The 21,407-nt window shown below is 38.0% G+C and overlaps 1 protein-coding gene across 1 annotated transcript in view; it reads left to right on the top strand.

Moving 5' to 3' along the window:
- me1 (malic enzyme 1, NADP(+)-dependent, cytosolic) overlaps positions 1-21,407 on the top strand; it is a 95,508-nt gene that overhangs the window by 18,374 nt on the left and 55,727 nt on the right. Inside the window, exons 2-3 of the mRNA XM_048152091.1 lie at positions 12,680-12,813; positions 16,900-17,049. Coding sequence (XP_048008048.1) covers positions 12,680-12,813; positions 16,900-17,049 — 284 coding nt within the window. The remainder of the gene's footprint in view (positions 1-12,679; positions 12,814-16,899; positions 17,050-21,407) is intronic.

The following is a 21,407-nucleotide window of genomic DNA, read 5'->3' as shown; positions in this document are numbered from 1 at the left end:
CCGCCCACACAAACATAATAAAACATAAAATAAAGTCCAGGCCTGGTCCTCTCTCGTCATCGCTCCTCCTTTTATGCTTCCGGAGCTCCTCTGTGAGAGACTCAAGGCCGGTGCGCCTTCCAGGTGGAGCTCATTAACTCTCGCGCCACCGGCCTCACGCCGTTCCCTCACGGCTCTCGCCCGCCCTGGTCGCCACACACTGACTACTTTGTTCCAACTATTCTTGTCACCTAGGTCATTTTCTGTTACTTTTAAACCCTCCCCTTAGTGGGTTCCTATTTAGTCTTTTGTCTAGTTGTTCTGATCCTGTTCCCCAGTGCTCTGATGAAAAGATGCAGCTGGGGAGACTTGGTTTTTTTTATGTACAAAGAGATGATGACAGACCATTTTAAAAAAAATGATAAAAGAAAGTGGTGCACAAAAAAGAATAAAAAAACAGCGTCAAGGTTGATGTATTTGAGAACAGGTCATGAGTCTGACAAACAGACTGAGTGCCTGGAGGGATTGACAGCATATTTACCCGGCCTTGACTCGCTCTTGGCCATGAGGGCTTGGAATTTTATTTAACATCCATTATACAATTGGATCTTCAAAGTCTAGATAATGTAATAACAGATAGGATGTCTCCTAATTTAAATAAAATAACCCGGGTGTTGGCTCATGGGAACCGAGGGTCAAGTCTGGCCTATGGCATCTTATTTCCACCCTCTTTTATTTCAAGACCCATTGAAATGAAAGTTTTGTGGCTTTTAGTCTCATATGTGTTTGCTTTAAAACAGAACTAAGTAACTTATTTTACCTTCATAAATAGTTTTCTAAGTCCTTACGATGGTTAATTGACTTGTAGTGGTGTGTTTGAGGCGAGCACTAACCCCCTCTGGCATGTCTACGCCAGAATACAGCACTAGCAAGTTGAGCTGCATCGACCCGACACAATCTCGCCTCATGTTCACGTTCACGCGAGAGTGACAAAATGCTTTACGGTAATTCAAAAACAATGTATATATTATGACTTTATAAGACAATTTCGAAAATTACCCACCTCCATCAAGTGTACTGTATTTGCAAATTACCCACCTCCTCTTTCTTGCACTGTATTTGCAAAACTACTGCGCTGGTGAGCGTTGTAGTCATAGTCCAGAGCTGCGCTTGGAGTATTTACGACAGTGTGATTCACTGAAGGAACCTGTAGGGGGAGCTTCACAAATCTTACTGAGTTCCGCTTTAAAGTCATCTATAGGCTTTTGCACTCCTAAACAATGCCAAAATTGACAGTATAAATGTACAGTCTCTCTCTTCTGGGAAAACGCAGCAAAAATATTAATAATGACTCACTCTATGCTACACATTTTTGTCCAATCAAAATCTTTGTTGAATAAAAATGTCCCTCCTACCAAATACTACGACTAACAAGTAACAAATCATGGATAATGGCTGTGACTTAACTAATCTGCTTTTTTTTTAAAAAAGGAATGAACCTTTATATGATAGCAGACACAACAATAAAGCCAGAAGCAATAAAAGCAGCAAGTGATAAAAGTTATCTTCATTATATAATCTCCTTGTAAATGTCACTTTGACCGTAACACAAATAGCGACATACATTTTTATTTAACAGAATTTACACTTTGGTTGATGGATTATAAAGCGCTTTTGTACCATTGTTAGAGGTCGTGACCAAATTCAGCGCAGCTTTTTTTCACTGCAAGTCCTACACCTGCAGTCCAGGCCTGTAAAGATTTTGCTTGTTGTTTGGAACAAGACTAATGTCCACTAACCGTCCTAGACACGGCTGGACTGAAAGAACAGTTTACGACCGTACCAGAAAGCATTGAAAAATGCCCCCTTTTACAACTCTAAGACATTGTTACCTTTGTGGACAACACTGTGATCATTTTGAAAATAGAATTGGATGCAGAGGAAGGGGAATTTCACTGGTACATGATCTGTTTGTGTCCCACAGCTATGGCAACCCTCCTTAACAATCAGCTTACTTAACAGGGTCAAAAGTCAACTTTTAACTTTCAACAAATAAAGAGAAGTACAAAAAGGAATCAGATAACTTTGGATTGGACAGATACATTTCCTGCTCTGTTGCTCTGCTGGATTGTGGATTTGCAGATATGAATAGTGATTTAGATTAGAAGCATATTGGCAAAGCTACAAATGTCACTTTGAAATTAAGATACCCACATTCAGTCAGCCTCAAAAACGATTCATAAAAATAAATCTTAATGATATTACACTGTACAGGTGAGTGTCTGCCCTTCTGTTTTTGTGTGTTTTAGTCTTGAAAAAACCTTTATATTTTCAATGAAAAGTTCATTCTTAAGTATTTTTGACATTTCAGATAGAAGTAAGTAGATAAATATAAGTGCAATTAGGGCTGTCGCGATAACCGCAATTTCGTAATACCGCGCTTTTGACGAGCCAACCGCAGAACACTGCAAAAACCGCAGCAACCGCGATATTTGCATGTTTTCTATTTTTTGAAAGGCTATGTCCTTCTCGTTTTACACTTCATACACGTGTACTAAATATTAAATAAGGTAATAATGATAGCATAATGTGTACCATGGTGATTTGTACAGAGGCTCCGTAGATTTGCACTAAACAAGCCTAAACAGACAGTGAATGTGAGAGAGATCGACGGAGCGTTTGCGATTACCTGCGTCTGTCCTTCAGGCCGAGACATATATTCGTGAAAAAAAGTTGTTGTGTCCAAGGATAGCGAAATCTCTGCCTTAGCATCGAAGCATTACTGGTCAGCTGAGCCTTATAAAGTGACGCTCAACGTTAAAATGATTTCAACAGCTTGTTTCATTTCATCTCTCTTTGAATGAATCTGCGTTTTTGAACGTGCAGTTGAATGAACGGTTTAAAGACTCAAAGACAGTCCCTTGCCGCCACCTTGTGTCACAACAATGTAACTGCACTGACTGCCGTTTAGAACGCGCAGAGATGAGTAACGTTAGTTCTGCTTATACTCGTGAAATATCAGCAGAAAGTCTTGTTTTGTCAGATTCGAGGATCGAAACTAACTATTATACATACAACAATAGCTCTACCATCTTATTGTCAGGTTTATGTTCTGTTTTGTAGACCCTTATTTTGACATTCTCTTTACTTCAATGCTCTATTTAGTTTCGTTATTGAATATGACCTCTCTCTCTCTCTCTCTCTCTCTCTCTCTCTCTCTCTATATATATGTATATATGGCGGTAATACCGCATATCGCGCTATTGAGCCACTCAAAAATACCGCAAGGGAAATTCCTTAACCGCGACAGCCCTAAGTGCAATAAAAGAAAACAATGCTGCTGACAGCATCTTTTCAGTCTCACCACAATGGCTTGACCTTGCTGAAAAGACCACAACAATGTCCAACACAGGCAGGCATGGTGACAATTAATTTGTTGCAATAAAAATGCTACTGTCAGGCAGTGCCAATTCTCTTGGTTGGTCTGCTGAAAATATATATATGAAAAAGTGTTTTGGAGTAAAAGGAGGATCTTTTTTGTCCAGAAATATGGCTGCTATTTTGGTTAAAAAAAAAAAGCAGCCTCACCTCTGATTCAGTTGAGTGCAGATAGATAGTAATTTCTTCTTTCTCAGAGTTAGAGATAAAAAATTGCATCCCTGAGGGTTTTTTGTTCAGTTTTTATTAAGTTCATAGTTTGTTTTGGATAAGGACCAGGAGCTCAGGACACCTTTGTTTCGGAGCAGATCAAAGAACTGGGAACAAAAGCCATCAATGTGCTTATTTCATCTCTGTTTTTCTTGTTTTCTCCTTCATACATGAACAAACACTTCACAAATAGATTCTGATAGTGATATCTCTTAAAACGAGTCTTACAATGAATTCCTTATGGAGTTGTCAGCATACTTAATACATCTAATGTTGCCTTTCTGCCTTCCACCGTTTTTTCATCCAACTGTAGCAGAAGACTATTATAATATACATATTTCACTGCTAAATTAAATATTTAAAGATGTTTCACATAAGAATCTTTTTAATGGCTTCCTTGTGGGCCATCTGCATACTTAGTTTGCTTAATGTTGGTTTCTGCCTTTCTGCTTTAAGATGAAACTGTAAGGAAGAGACTATATTATGTTTCATTTTGCTTTCTGATTGGTGGGTGGAAAAAAAGATACAGTGTCAACTTAAAAAGTAAATATTTTCCAGTTTCACAGTATAAATGAGTCTTTATACATAGAAAAATATAGCAGCTTTTATATTTTAGGGGATCCCTCACAAGGGGATCATCGTGATGTGTGAAATTCAAAAGTTTGTAAAAAAAGAAAAAAGGTAAAGAAGAGGCAATCAGGTGAAAAATAATGATACCTTGCCACTGGTATATAATAAGACAACATCTATTTTGTATATTTGTGGCCCTGATTGAATTATAGTTGCTTATTAAGAAAAAAAGCAGACCAACAAGAGAATTAGCTGAACTTAATGTATTACTCTTTAAAGATGACAGGTTTTTATCACCATTTAATTTTGCATTATATAGGCCAGCCTTAGTATCAGAAATCCGTTTTCCTTTCCTCTTAGTTGGTGTTGAGAGATAAGCGGAGATGTGATTATGTGAGGGCGTGTTAGATCACTTATTGATGGTTTTGTCATTGAGCTTTCAGCAGAGTGTTGTGTGTAAACAAACCAATCTCTGTGGAAATGATCAAGCAGGGAAGTCAAGAATCTGAGTCATCGTTCTGTTACCATAGTTTGCTTACCACTAAAAAGTCCACAATTCATAAAACATAGCGCTGGTTCGTTGCCAGACAGTGTATTATTGATGGAGGGGAATTTTTGCACTTATGCTTTATTTTGCTGATGTTTTGGAGATCACATTGATGTTTGTTGATGCAGCCTTCACTTTTGTTTGTGCATGTGAGTCACACTGTCCTCCAGCTGCTGAAGAACTCTAATTTCACTACTTTGTCTTTATTTTTGCTCACTGTTCAAGTACATATTTTTTGTAATTTTGAGTCATCTCACAAATTAATGGTGCACATGTGGATCTTGCTTATTACAGTACATTTTCCTAAAGGTTCACACGTGTTTGTCTTTCTGCATTTGAGATAATTTGCTTCTTGTTTTTGTCTTTTTGCCCATCTGGTTTCTTGCCATTTAAGTGATGCTTTTATAGATTTTTTACACAGACCAGAGCTGATGAATTTTGTTCCCAAGAGTCTCATGCACTATCATAGATCAGGGAATCGAACCAGCAAACATCCAGACTTATTCGCTGTACCACTCCACCTAATCTAATGTATGCTTTAAGTCAATACAACCTCTATCACACTATCTCCACCCCTGGCTTTTTCTGCTTGTGTCCTACAAGTCACTTTCTTTGGTCATCCTTCTTGGCTCTTTTAACAGCACTGAAATGGCTGCTTGTGGACAGAATTAAGAGCGTGGGAAGATACATGTGGAATTAATACAGCGATTTAAGCAATGAGGGTGTTTATGAGAATAGCATGTGTTTATTCATTCCATATTTGGTCAGCTGGAAAGGTCTACTCTACCCTGAGTTATACCCTGCGACAGCTTCTGCTGGAACCACGTGAAAAACTTTTTTTTTTTTTGGTCGCACCATCAAGCAGCTGAACCAGACTGGGCAGTCATGTGGTTTTTACCACATTCAGAGTGTGTCTGCTTACATTAAGGCCTTTTAACCCTTTAAAATGACCCTTTAACTAGAGATGCACAATTCTGGATAAACTGAGAATCATGATTTTCGTGATGATCAGGATTCACGATTCTAAATAAACAACTAAACAAAATAACATAACTTATTAGAGGTTCTGATAAAATGTTAATTGCTGCAGTCTATTTAAAAATGTTTCATTGATCTGAATGAATTATTTAAAAAATTGGTTTGAATGAATCATTCAATGACTCACTCATAAAGACTTCACTTGTCTCATTTCTGGATGAATCAGGATTTTTGAACAAATCTCTTGAATGAATGATTCAATGACAAATACAGTCATTTTTCGCCCTCTACTGGCGTAACAGTGTAAATAATACATTCTTTATTTGAAGCATCAAGTTACTTTCAAAAGGTGATTTATTCTATTTTGATTGCTACCATAGAATTCTTTGTTTGTATACAAACTATAATCTTTTATCCCACTTCTGTGGTAATTTGAATTATTGTAACACAGAAATAATGATTCTGTGTGGACTGTTTATCAAGCTGTTTCATAACATGACAACTGAGGGCTGTTTCATAAAACAAGATTAGAAAACAAGCCAGGCTTATTTTAGTTAGACAGACTTATTGTCAGCGAATTCTGTTTCAGCACATGCATGCAGCAGTGCTCGCTCACTGTGAAGTTTAGCCACAAAATGGAAATATTTGCATGACCTTTTAACATTTGTAGATGGAGAATAAACTTGTGAAAAGTAAGTTATGCACTGAGGAAAACACCGTGTCTCAAACACATAAAATAGCACAAAATATATGCCGTTTCCTATGGTGGATCGATTTGATCCATGATCGACCTCTATGGCTGCTTAAAAAAAGCGTGCACGTGCAATTGTCTTTACTAGGTAAACCTGGATCGAATTAGCGGGACTGCGTGAACTTCAGTTACCTTTTATGAAACCACTTTAGCCCCAACTCATTTGTTAGGTTCATTCAAGTCAGGTTTTGGAGGTTAATCCTCGCTTAGCATCTTTTATGAAACAGCCCTCTGCTCTCTCTGGTTCAGCGACAGTGCCAACGCAGATTTGAATGTTCCGCTGTGATCATACTTGTCAAAGGTTTAATAGACGTAGCAGAATCATTGTCATTTAGGAATAAGTTCACGTGGGTGTTTGAATTGAGATGTTTTAATGATTAATTGTGCAGCTCTACCTTTAACCATAGTCCATTTCACTAACCCAAACTTATGATTTAAAGCATCTCAGATCTGTAGACATCTACTGTACCGCACTACCCACACCCATTTTATTTGGATTCGGCCGTCTCAAATGAGTCTCAGACAGCTGGGAAAACATCCTCTGTCATCAGCAATGTCAGAGCAGTCTCACATACAGCTCTCACTCTCTGATCCTTTGTTTGTTCTGTGATTAGTACACTTCATTGACACAAGGGAGCTTGGTACTCTTGTCTCGGTGTCTGATCACTAGCATGGCTGCTGCATCAGGTCAAAGCATTCTCTTAACAGAAAACTTTTTAGTGTTTTCACTTAGATGAAGGTCACCACTTGGACATAAGGGAAATGTGAGAAGCACAATCAGAAAAAAAACTCAGCCTCTGATCTCTTTCTCAGAAAGAGAGCCAGTGTCTATATAAGACTGACATGAATGATTTCCTTTCTCACGTCCCTTTGTCATTTTGAGAATCTGAAATGGGTCAAGTAGCCCTGCTTCACACCATGATTTCCGTTTGGAGCAAGATTTGAAGTTATGTTTGGTGTGCGAATGTTGTTCTACTTTGTACTGTATGTAGACGTGCATAGTTGTTTCTTCAACTAGGGACTTTTTTAGCCCTGTGGAATTTTAGAAAATAAATTTATCTTAAAACACGCTTTTCACATGCTCATTTATATTCACATCAAGTAATGCAAATTCCCACCACAGTTACATTTCCAATTCCATCGTATCTCAGTATATATTAGGGCTGGGTATTGACACAATTTTCACGATTCGATTTGATTTCTATTCACATGCTTTCGATTCGCTTCGATTTCAATTCAGTTAAATTCAATATCGATTATTTTGGATGTATCAGATTCAGTACACGGAATATGGTTTTTCCGTTAAATGTGACGTTACGTGACATTGTTTACAAGCTGTTTTTTGGATGTCTTTCCGAGGTTGAAAGACGGATTGAGCTATTACACGAGACATGGTACAGATTTTGGTAAGTTTTGCTGTATCTTTTAACATACCTTCAGATGTTTATTCATGTTTATTTTGCGCTGTAACTGGTATTAAAGCGGAGGAGATGTTCACATGTGCTCCGTGCTGCCGCTTCTCTCGCTACAGTGATCTGTCAGGCCACATATATATATATATATATATATATATATATATATATATATATATATATATATATATATATATATATATATATTGCATATCTGTGACATTTCAATATTTTAATCTAAAAAATAGAAATCAACCCAACATAAAAGTAGCCAAAGCTGAAGAAAAACCCATTAGCAGTGCTTTGGTCTTGGTCCAAGAACATTAAGTCAGTCCTGAATGTATGATAAGAAAAGTCACAGTTCGATTAAAAAGGAAGAGTTTTTGGAAGCAGAGGTTATGCATTGGCTCAGCTCAAATTTTTCTTATCAGTGAGATCACAAAATGCAATACTTCATTTTGTGCTTCATGGACTCTCATGCATTCTCCATTACAGGATCAAGAAACATCACTCCCACTGTAAAGTTCCATTGAAGAACAGCTTTACTTTGCTTTTCTGCCTTTTTTCTGCCTTGGTGCTTTTTTGGCACTCTATGAAGCAGCTGCAACTTTTTCCGCTTACAAGTACTGGGAATTTCAGGATTCAGATTGAGTTGTTTGAAATGGAATCCCTGAGTTCTTCAACGTGACCTCTTGCTTGAAGTCTTGAAGAGCTTTTGAAAGCTGTGGACTGGCTTTTATCAGTGAAAAGCAAGGCTTTAATGTTTGCCACAAAGTACTTAGTGCTCTGTGTTTGGGGTGGTACTGGTCATGGCCAAATTTGATCTTGAGATTACAGGTTGGCATGCACAGCAGTTCTCCTTGCTTGAGCTTGTGTGGGCATAACACATGTTGGCACACAACACATTGGCGTCTTTAATGTGGTCGTTGCGCATGTGGAAGCGTTCACACATTCCTGCCCTGCCTGTCCCTTTATTGCTACAAAAAGCAAAGCTCTAACAACCTGAGCCAATAAACATGACAGGGCCTCTGATATAAGTTTAATTAATCAATTACTCATCATTATGTTGTTCCAAATTTGAATGATTTTCTTTATTCTTCTAAATGCAAGTTATAGATCTTATTGTGAACAATCTATCTGTGCATATGTATCAGCTGGATCTTGAAAAAGACAGATTACTTTTTAGTCTGAGTAAATGATGACAGAATTTTACTTTTTGGGTAAATAATCCCTTTAAGTGCTATTAAGCGATGCATCCATCTGGACAATATACTTATCACTCGGCTCTCATTCTTTTTATCTTTAGTCTTTTCATGTGCTACAGTTTGCTTTTTATCTAGATAGCAGCGCTACTGTTGTTTTCTATATATAGAGCAAGATTTGCAAGTCTCGCACTCCACTCGGCGTCAAAGCTGAATTGCTCTTAACCAGCGCCAAGTACCTCACCAGTTCCCACGGCAGCCCCGCCAGGAGCTCCGGGACTCATTGCTCTAATCTTGCCATCCATGCGTGCCATCAAACAGACCACTTTCCCCAGTCCAGCCATCCATGGCTATGATCAGAATGCCAGTCCTGGGGCTTGTGGACGTGCCCTCTGGAGTTCCACCCGCAGCTCCATTGTCAGAGACGTTAATTTGCTGCTTGGGCCCGGTTCCACCAATGTCTCCGTTACACATATGCCACAAGGAACCATTCAGTGTTCGTAGAGCTGTTTGAGTAATTATATTTGATTAGGTAGAGCTATTCTCATTGAGAATCCCTGTTGCTTTAGAGTCATCTTCAGTCTTCTCGAATCGCTAGTTACAGAAATTGCAAGCACTTTTAGGCATTAAAAATGTCAGTGACGGTCAATGAAATGCTTATTTTAAGTCAAAGTTGTCGTGGATATGTTTTCAACAGAGCTCCACTCTCTAATATACAGTATAGTTAGTGTTTTAACAACCCTATAAACCAACAGAAAGGAAATCTGATGTAGTCATAAGTGTCTAGGGATAGTCTTGCATAAACCACCAGCTTTTTTGAGAAAATAGAATGTCCGTTTTTAATTACAAAGGTTGCAATTCAGACCTGGCAAGATGGCGGTGACTTTTCGAGGCTCTTAAATACAGACCATCAGTGGTGCACTGCACAGTTAGCTTTAGGAGATGACAGACATGATAGAAGCTACAAATAACATCCAATGGGTTTTGAGTAATAAGTCTGTATTTTTGCCTCAGGATCTTTTTAGAAGCCAAAAAGTGCTTTTACATGCTGTTTGTTTCTGTTATATTGGTGAATGCTGTTGTATGTGTAGCTGTCATAAAGGAGTTTTGTCCGAGGAAGGTTGAGGATTTTACATTTCAATAAATAGTAAAACAAAAGTTTTAAATTGTATATTAACATACTTTATATATTAATATGTTTAGATTTATTTAAATATATATTTTTAAATATACATATTGAAATGCATCCCTTTAAATACTATATATCAATATATTTTCATTTGTCTGCTTTGCCTTTTATGGTTTAGATCTAATTTTCCACACAGACTGCACACAGATTTAAATGACATTAATACATAAATTGCAGATAATACAGAAATATTGCATTTGATTTACATCTTATGAAGTGACAGCAACTCTACAAACCAACAACCATACAAACCTCAGAATTTCTACATGGCGAGTTCCTTTGTTTCTCAGTTGCATCAATAACACCACATCTTATTGCACGTGTGCAGACTAGTCTTCTCATGTTTACAAGGCCAAAATCATTTTTACAAACAGACCACTTAACCTGACCAGATGAAAAAGGGCTAAAAAGCCAAGCTTGCATATACTTGTTTAAAAAGCAAATCTAGCACAGCCTTTCAGGGTTTTGGGCCTTCCTTAGTGGTTCCTCTGAAGAAGCAGCCAGAGGCGCGGCAATGATGATGCAAGTCTGTCATTAAGGAAAAGACAGGCTAGCTTCAAATGCCACAGCTTTTGGTCCTGACAGATATTCCTACAGGCATCCATCCATGTGGAGCCCAATCTTGAACATGTGGAGTCTGGTAATATGAACTCGCGGCACCCTGGCTGTAGCATTTGTTTTGACAAGGTCAGGGTTAGGGTAAATGTCAAGGGTTGCAGCAGCAAAGCAGCAGTCTTGCCCTTTTAGCTCTGCACCACACTGTGGTGTGATCCAACTGTGACCTCTGTGACCTTTCTGAGGCTTTGCTTGCATTACAGACTTCTCCACCATAACAAACAGTGATTCTGGAAGAGAACTTTGTGAGAACAGTGACAAAAGGCCTTTTAAGTCATCTGAGACATACGGAAGGGGAATATGGGGATTTATTTAAGCTTTTCCAAACAATCTTTTAATAATACAGCTGTTGAGGCTTGACAACTCTCTGAAGATTTTTAGAATGATAATGATATGACAATGTTGATGCATTTGGTCTTGGCAATAAATCTGCTATGCCGCTGCTGTTGATTATTGCTATTGTTGTAGATTATTGCTGCTGCTGCTGCAGAGCAAGTCTTGCTACTGCCACTACATATGCTGATACGCTGCTGTGCATATGTAAGATATGCTGCTGCACAAATAGCATATATAAATTACCCACAGCAGATATATACAGGTGGAGCTGGGGAAGGTGGAGGGTTTCAAATGGAACTCTGAAAACACACTGCAAACTGCTAGTGAATGTTAACCAGCCATTAATTGTGAGAAGCAAGCTCATTGGCTGCAGATGCAACATCAGCTTGTGCCAAGTAGTTAACGCTGAGAATATCATCAGTTTGTGTTAAAGGGTTAGTTCACCCAAAAATGAAAATTCTGTCATATATTACTTACCCTCATGCCGTTCCACACCCATAAGACCTTCGTTAATCTTCGGAACACAAATTAAGATATTTTAGTTGAAATCCGATAGCTCTGTGAGGCCTCCATAAGGAGCAATGGACACTTCCTCTCTCAAGATCCATAAAGGTACTAAAAACATATTTAAATCGGTTCATGTGAGTACAGTGGTTCAATATTATAAAGCAACGAGAATATTTTTTGAGCGCCAAAAAAACAAAATAATTTAAAATTCAAAATAATTATTTAGTGATGGCCGATTTCAAAACACTGCTTCATGAAGCATCGGAGCATAAATGAATCAGTGTATCGAATCATGATTCAGATCGCGTGTCAAACTGCCAACGGCTGAAATCACGTGACTTTGGCACTCCGAACAGCAGATTCGACACACTGATTCATCTGTGCTCCGATGCTTCCTGAAGCATTGTTTTGAAATCGGCCATCACTAAATAAGTCGTTATTTAGTTTTTTTTGGCGCTCCAAAAATATTCTCGTCACTTTATAATATTAATATTGAACCACTGTACTCACATGAACCGATTTAAATATGTTTTTAGTACCTTTATGGATCTTGAGAGAGGAAGTGTCCATTGCTCCCTATGGAGGCCTCACGGAGCCATCGGATTTCAACTAAAATATCTTAATTTGTGTTCTGAAGATTAACGAAGGTCTTACGGGTGTGGAACGGCATGAGGGTGAGTAATAAATGACAGAATTTTCATTTTTGGGTGAACTAACCCTTTAAGGCCCCATCAGCCTGTGCCATCTAGAGTTTCATGACAGAACTAGGTAGCCTAGATATATACCCTGTTTCACTTTTAAAAAAGTCACATTATGGAAGTAAAATGGGTTACAATCTTCAGTTCTCTCTGATTTAAAATTTAGCCGTGCACATTAGTGTCAGTTCTCAATGCTCAGTAGCTCCTGTAATAGTTAATAGTTGACTGTTCTGTGTCCTCTCTGCAGGGGATGGCCTTCTCCCTGGAAGAGCGCTTGCAGCTGGGCATTCATGGCCTGTTGCCCCCCTGCTTCCTCAGCCAGGATGTGCAAGTATTGCGGGTCCTCAGAAACTACGAGCTGAAAAAGGACGACTTGGACAGGTGAGGGAATGGAGTACTGACCTCCATCCTGTTGCTCTCAGTCCTGCTGAGAGCAACAGGACTCTATCAAATCGATCAGTTGTTTTCTATGACTAAATTTCACACCATCAGATCACAGAAATAGTGTTATGTATAAGTGTTATAGTGTTATGTTGCTGCCACTTGCACAATATAAGTAGATCTTTTATTACAACAAGAATGATTTTCATTTTCTTCTTTTTTTTTTTTTTTTTTGCTTTCCCTATTTTTTGAACTACAAAGCAAAGAGACATCAAGAGTTGACAGGACATAAAAAGCATCAAAGTGTCATCAAAATAACATCAATAGTTCTTTAGCTATCTTGTTAGTTAGCATTTTCCCAGAATTCATTACTAGTCCCTGCATGGGGTCTGTTCCCATGTTTTGCATGCCTGACCTTTTTGGAAATTATGTTTTTGTCATATCTCAAGGCTACTAGTCACGTAACAGTCTTTGGTTTGTCCTCGCAGACAGTGGACACGGTTTATTTTTGGATGGGTTGCCTTCAGACGAATGACCCTGACCTCGGCACTCACATTACCGTCTGCTTGAGCAATGAGGGAGTCTTTCCCAGACTATCAAAGTTATTTTGATGTTTTGCTGCCTGAATTTTGTGAAGGGACGGGCAGCCCGCCAACATTTTTAACAAAAATATTTGAAGGGAAAAAAAGACGAAGTAAAAAACGAGAGTAAAAACATTAATTTGCTTCGATTAGGGAGACTACACAACAAATAGTTTTGACAATCTGTTGACAAATTGCAGCACAGGCCTCTGAAACCAGTCTCTGCCTTAAGTAGTGGTTAATGGGTTAAAGGCTGGGTTCAGTTTAGACTGTCAACATGACTGAGTAGCAGTAGTGACTAAAAATTCCACAACATACAACAAGATGGAGTGAAAAGAGCTCTTAGAGCTAATTCATCACATACTGCAAATGGTTTCATTTGTTTGATTATTGTCTCACAGGTTGGACTACTTTAAGACTTGTGGACCTTGAAAGAATCTATATATTTTAGTGTAATATAATTTGGCATTTGAACAGTTTTGCAAATAAAAGCTCCTTGTGGAGTTTTTTTGTGTGGTTCTGAGTGTCAGCAATTTTTTTTTCAATAAGTATTTTCACTCTTTAGTGGTAGTTTGGAGAAACAGTTTTTGTCATACACATACACATACAGAAATGCATACAAAATACTAGTGATATTGAAAAATGCTTCTCTATAATAAGTATATGACTGCTGTCAACATTATTGCTTGTATCAGGACAAATACTGACACATTACTGAGCTGCACAATATATGGACATTATAGAAATATTGCAATTGTACATATGATTTTCATACCCCAACGACTTACAACAACTGAATGATGAGTTTATTTGATCCGATGTATATCATTTTCAGTTTTTAAATATATTTATATATAATTTCAATTGTTTTTACACTCTTAAAGCATTATCATATCATGTACTGTGATATTTAATGCATCATATTTTTCTTGAATATTGTGTAGCCCCTACACATCAGGGGGAAAAAATAACTTTGAAAGAAATATAGAAAGTATTTAAATTAAAGATATGCAAAGAATATGTTCCCTAGTGTCCAGAATTATCACGTTTTGTAACATAGTCTAAGCACTTTATTTTAAAGTACTGCCTTCCCCTTCACAATGCCATTGCATATAGCAGGAACAATATAAACTCTGTGAAAGCCATTACTTCTCACAGTTTATTGGGAATACATACAGCTTTACAGCAGTTGGCTTTGCCAAAATAGAAGACGGCCAATCCAGCCAGATTCTAGCTGAGCCGAGTCTCAAGAATGGCATTTGGTTGACTCTCCTGAGATTTAGTTAGGTAATAAGGTGCCAAAATATCACTCACACCTTTCACCCTCACAAACACTGTCAGTGCACTGCTGTCTTAATTGGTTGCGACAGAGCTGACACTTTCAGGTAGAGTTAGATTTTCTCTCATTCCACCTTGACACCTTGTGCACTTTACAGTCCTGGTAAACATCGGACAGTTTCCTCCTGTCTGAGGAAGGTGGGCATGCTTTTTCTGAGCCAAACAAGAGAGATATTATGCTCTTGCCTTGATGGAAAGCTTGCTCGCACTGATGGGGAATGTGACGTGGTCTTGTTAATTTGGGTCAGATGTAGAACTTGAATGTATTTCTCTTAAACATATTTCTATAACAAGGAACTTGTGTCTAAGATCTCTGGGGGCATTTTTGTGCATGTGTATTTTTCCTAACATTTTAACATAAGCAGGGAAAACCCCAGTTATTCTTAAGCTTTGTTTCAAGCAGCAGCACATGGTCAAGACTTTTTAATGTGACAGTCTGGTCATTTGATAAACATTTTTAATGTGACAGTCGGGGTAAACATCTGTCAGTTTCCTCCTGCCATCTCTGTACTACCTTTGTTGACATTGTCATATCATTTCTCTCATTTCTCTCAAGTAATCTCTCATTCTCACAGTGGTAAAAGAAAAAATATCATATTATATATAATAATAAAAATATATTTAAATAAAAATGCAATATATCAACATATATTAATATACTGTGTTTTTTATTTTAAATATATATTTTTAAAAAATATATTATATAATAGGTGATTTTTCAAACTTGAGTTTCTATGGTATTTAAAATCCACCATACAACTACAAGAAATCCACCATGAAAACCAAAGTAAAGAAAACAACCTTCCGTGTTTCATCAGAGGATGCAACTTAGTCTTATAGGGGACCTATTATGCATTTTTCCAGTCTTTATTATATTTTTGGGGACTACTTGATTAGGTTATCATATTTGAATGTTTGAAAAACACATTATTTTTCACATATTTTACATTATTGCAGCATCTCTCTTCCCAGTCTGTCTGTAACACTTTTTGGGCTCTATGAAGCCCCTCCTTCCAAAAAGCACAATGTGCTCTGATTGTTTGGCTGGACCAGTGCATTGTGATTGGTCAACCGCTTTTGGAAATGTCTTACCCCTAATCATAACCGAGAGCTTCATCACATCACTAATACAACTCTACCAGGCCTTGCCCATTTTTTTCCATATGCCTTGGGCGCAATTACTGTATTAAATGAGGGATATTATAAAATGCACGTTCCCGGAAAAAAAAACTCTAGACTACAATCAGTTCAGAAACAGTGCTTACTGATATACAGAATAACTCCCTTTGTTGTGGATTTAATGCTTTGTAACTTTGCAGACATTTTTATTGCTCAAACAGCAACATTATACACTAAAGAAAGTTGAAAATGTAAAAACAAAGGGCATAATAGGACTTCTTCAGTTGCTTTTAATTTAAAAGTGGGTATGTAAAACATTATTATTGTATACACTACTTGAGTACAGTAAGAGGTGTGAACTGGTTTTGAAGATTTTAATGAATCTATGTACTGTAGCTACATTGAACATTTAAAGTGCACTTCTGTTCATCCAATCAGAGTGATTTCCTGAGAATTTAGTTTATTATTAGTCTTTCTTTCATTCTGTCATACCCATTTTCTCCCCAGTCATCATATTGCCTTTACTCACCTTCTTACTCACTTGTGGATGTGGGCTTGTCTGTTCCTGCTTTAAGCTGGTGTCACACTAGCTGAATCAGAATGATTCAAAAATAGGTTGGGGATGTCACACTTACTGGCTGTTGTTGCTGAAATCTTGTCTGTCATAGTCACAGATTAAGAATTGAAGAGGGCTGACCGATTAAACAAATATGTCCGACATTTCGCTCTGATTCCCTGTCACTGATTTGAGAAGCTCCAATTTGGCAGGAAACTTTAACATTCAAATTACCAAAATAAAATATTTATTTGCAAATAAAAGACTGTTACGCCAGCTTTAAATTGTTGGGTGAGTGGTTTGGGTAATCCTCCCTTAAATATGGAGCAGTATAATCCCAGGATGTCCTGAAGCTACCCACCATACTCTGTGTCTGTTCTGCTTTCTAGCTTTAGTTGCATTCTTATTGTCCCTTCCTTTAGCATTTGCTAAAAAATTTTATAAAATGTCCTTTAATGCATGTTGTTGAATTTATTTTCCACTTTCTTACAGATATGTCTTTCTGATGGGCCTTCAGGACCGCAACGAGAAGCTGTTTTACCGGGTCTTGATCTCAGACGTAGAGAGATTCATGCCGATTGTGTACACGCCTACTGTCGGTCTAGCGTGCCAGCAATACGGCCTTACCTTCAGGAGACCTAGGTAAGAGACTGCTGAACATAATTTAATTTGTTTTTATTGTTAAGCTCTTTCTCCTTCAGCACGGTCCTTAAGCAAACACATTCATCTAACTGGCAGCTTATTTTTCAGCTCTGGCATTGTCACTCTGCTTTTGAATTGTTCTACATATCGTCAAATATCTTGCCTCAAGGCAAATGAAACTGAACGCCTCTAGGAAAGTTGAAACATCTGTCTTGAGAGTTGAATATACATCCTGTCATAACAGAAATTGTATTGTATGGTGGAATTTGGAAACTGTGCTGTCAGATTTTTTTGTCAGACTCCTTGAAGTATATGCCAGTTTAAATAAGCATAACCTTTAGTTCATTGACGAGCTTGGCATATGTTGTGAGATTGTTATCGCTCTCAGCTTCCTGTACTGGTTCAACATGATTAGCAGCCATTATCATCCATTTTATCTCTCAAATTATGCCTCTTTTTTGCTTTTTTCCCCCTCACCGCTTTGTGGAGTGAGCTAGGTCTGGACCTGATCAAATATAAGAATGCTTTTCAAGTCTTCTCATTGTTTTCAGTGATTCATTTTGAGGGATTTCCTAGGATCCTCAAATGAGGGGAAATTTTAGAGCATTCCACAACCTCAACGTTACAAGAGAGCCTTCCGCAATCTCGCTAGATACAAAGAATTTGGAAAGAATGCCTCATTACCAGACTATCAGTGGTTCAGAACTAGTGAGTTGCAACCCAAAAATGTGCCACAGATCTGTTCTGATAGGGTCACAGAGGGAAGAAGAATACGCTAGAGTTCAACTAACCATGTAATTGTGCATCGTTAAGAGATAAATTAAAGTTGAAAAGAAAAGTGTCCATATTTTTTGTTGATGAGGTTAAAGACTGTACAATCACACTACTGTATTTTGGTGCAAATTCATCTGTCACTTGATAGTATTGCTAATATTACTTATTTTTTTTATATTTGACCTGGTGTTTGTTTCACATGTTAAAGGGCTAGTTCACCCAAAAATGAACATTCTTTCACAATTTACTCTTGTGTTGTTCAAACCTATTAATTTCTTCTGTGGAACACAAAGAAGCTTTTTTTCCACAATATTTTCTTTTGTTTTTCACAGAAGATAGAAAGTCATACAGGTTTGGAATTTTTCGTCGGTTTGGCTGTTTGTCCACACATAAACGCAGTGTGAGGTCATTGAAACCGAACCTTTTGAAAACTCCTGCCAGGGTCAAGATTTTCAGAAACTCCGATTAGAGTGTTGTCGTGTAGATGGTGAAACTGGAGATTTTGGCTTGTGACGACGGAGTGCGCGCTGTTATCTCCTTTGTTTGATGCCAGATTGTGCACTGCTATTTCCTTTGTTTACAATGAACCGAGTAGGCGGACATAGGCGGACAAAGTAGAAACTGTTATGGTGCTAGTATATTGTGCATCCCTAATTTTAAAGATTACTCACATTAACCAGGAAAAAAAAAAAAAAAAACTTCTGCCTTCTTCTCTTTGGAGCAAATCTCTTTTTTGTATTTACACTCACACAAATATTAGCAGACTTCCTCATGGGTGTTAAACTTGTCAAACGGACCACCAGGGTGGAGCAACAATCTCAGATTAGAGCGATAATCACAACAACGTGAAATAAGCAGTGTAAGGTGCTGCTGGGTGTTATTTCCTTGAATCTCTCAGTGGTGTGTTGCTTAGTAAAGTTTATATGTGTGTGTATATATATACAGTGCCTTGCGAAAGTATTCGGCCCCCTTGAACTTTGCGACCTTTTGCCACATTTCAGGCTTCAAACATAAAGATATGAAACTGTAATTTTTTGTGAAGAATCAACAACAAGTGGGACACAATCATGAAGTGGAACGAAATTTATTGGATATTTCAAACTTTTTTAACAAATAAAAAACTGAAAAATTGGGCGTGCAAAATTATTCAGCCCCTTTACTTTCAGTGTAGCAAACTCTCTCCAGAAGTTCAGTGAGGATCTCTGAATGATCCAATGTTGACCTAAATGACTAATGATGATAAATAGAATCCACCTGTGTGTAATCAAGTCTCCGTATAAATGCACCTGCACTGTGATAGTCTCAGAGGTCCGTTTAAAGCGCAGAGAGCATCATGAAGAACAAGGAACACACCAGGCAGGTCCGAGATACTATTGTGGAGAAGTTTAAAGCCGGATTTGGATACAAAAAGATTTCCCAAGCTTTAAACATCCCAAGGAGCACTGTGCAAGCGATAATATTGAAATGGAAGGAGTATCAGACCACTGCAAATCTACCAAGACCTGGCCGTCCCTCTAAACTTTCAGCTCATACAAGGAGAAGACTGATCAGAGATGCAGCCAAGAGGCCCATGATCACTCTGGATGAACTGCAGAGATCTACAGCTGAGGTGGGAGACTCTGTACATAGGACAACAATCAGTCGTATACTGCACAAATCTGGCCTTTATGGAAGAGTGGCAAGAAGAAAGCCTTTCTTAAAGATATCCATAAAAAGTGTTGTTTAAAGTTTGCCACAAGCCACCTGGGAGACACACCAAACATGTGGAAGAAGGTGCTCTGGTCAGATGAAACCAAAATTGAACTTTTTGGCAACAATGCAAAACGTTATGTTTGGCGTAAAAGCAACACAGCTCATCACCCTGAACACACCATCCCCACTGTCAAACATGGTGGTGGCAGCATCATGGTTTGGGCCTGCTTTTCTTCAGCAGGGACAGGGAAGATGGTTAAAATTGATGGGAAGATGGATGGAGACAAATACAGGACCATTCTGGAAGAAAACCTGATGGAGTCTGCAAAAGACCTGAGACTGGGCGGAGATTTGTCTTCCAACAAGACAATGATCCAAAACATAAAGCAAAATCTACAATGGAATGGTTCAAAAATAAACATATCCAGGTGTTAGAATGGCCAAGTCAAAGTCCAGACCTGAATCCAATCGAGAATCTGTGGAAAGAACTGAAAACTGCTGTTCACAAACGCTCTCCATCCAACCTCACTGAGCTCGAGCTGTTTTGCAAGGAGGAATGGGCAAAAATTTCAGCCTCTCGATGTGCAAAACTGATAGAGACATACCCCAAGCTACTTACAGCTGTAATCGCAGCAAAAGGTGGCGCTACAAAGTATTAACTTAAGGGGGCTGAATAATTTTGCACGCCCAATTTTTCAGTTTTTGATTTGTTAAAAAAGTTTGAAATATCCAATACATTTTGTTCCACTTCATGATTGTGTCCCACTTGTTGTTGATTCTTCACAAAAAATTACAGTTTTATATCTTTATGTTTGAAGTCTGAAATGTGGCAAAAGGTCGCAAAGTTCAAGGGGGCCGAATACTTTCGCAAGGCACTGTATATATATATATATATATATATATATATATATATATACAGTCGTGCTCAAAATTATTCATACCCTTGGTAAATATGACCAAAGAAGGCTGTGAAAATAAATCTGCATCGTTAAAACTTTTGATCTTTCATTTAAAAAATCTACAAAAATCCAACCTTTCATTGGAGAATAATAATTTTAAATGGGGGGAAAATCTCATTATGAGAGAAATGTTTTTCTCTAATACACACTGCTCACAATTAATCATACCCTTTTTTTCAATACTTTTTGCAACCTCCTTTTCCTAAGAGAACAGCTCTGAGTCTTCATACCTGTAATACCAGATGAGTTTGAAGAACACCTGACAAGAGATCAGAGACCATTCCTTCATGCAGAATCTCTACAGATCCTTCAGATTCCAGCTCCATGTTGGTGCTTCTTCTCTTCTCTTCTCTTCAGTTCACTTCACTCATTTTCTTTAGGGTTCAGGTCAGGGGACTGGGATGGCCATGGCAGAAGCTTCATTTTGTACTCAGTGACACATTTTTGTGTTGGTTTTAATGTTTGTTTTGGATCATTGTCCTGATGGAATATCCAACCACGGCCCATTATAAGAGTTCTAGCAGGGACAGTCAGGTTTTGATTTTTTATCTGTTGGTATTTGATAGAATCCATGATGCCATGTATCTGAACAAGATGTCCAGGATCTCCAGCAGAAAAAAGGCCCACAACATTAAAGATACAGCAGTATATTTCATTGTTCACATGGGGTACTTTTTATTTCTGTGTGCACCACACCCATCTTAAGTGTTTGCTGCTAAAAAAGATACATGGTGTCATGGATTCTATCAAATACCAACAGATAAAAAATCAAAACCTGACCGCTTCTGCTAGAACTCTTATAATGGGCCGTTGTTCGATCTTCCATCAGGACTATGATCCAAAACAAACATCAAAACCAACACAAAAATGTGTCACTGAGTACAAAATGAAGCTTCTGCCATGGCCATCCCAGTCCCCTGACCTGAACCCTAA

This window comes from Megalobrama amblycephala, linkage group LG13, assembly GCF_018812025.1.
Source record: "Megalobrama amblycephala isolate DHTTF-2021 linkage group LG13, ASM1881202v1, whole genome shotgun sequence".
Taxonomy (NCBI): Eukaryota; Metazoa; Chordata; class Actinopteri; order Cypriniformes; family Xenocyprididae; genus Megalobrama; species Megalobrama amblycephala.
The sequence above is the reverse complement of the archived record's forward strand: the minus strand, read 5'-3'. Positions and strand labels throughout refer to the sequence as shown.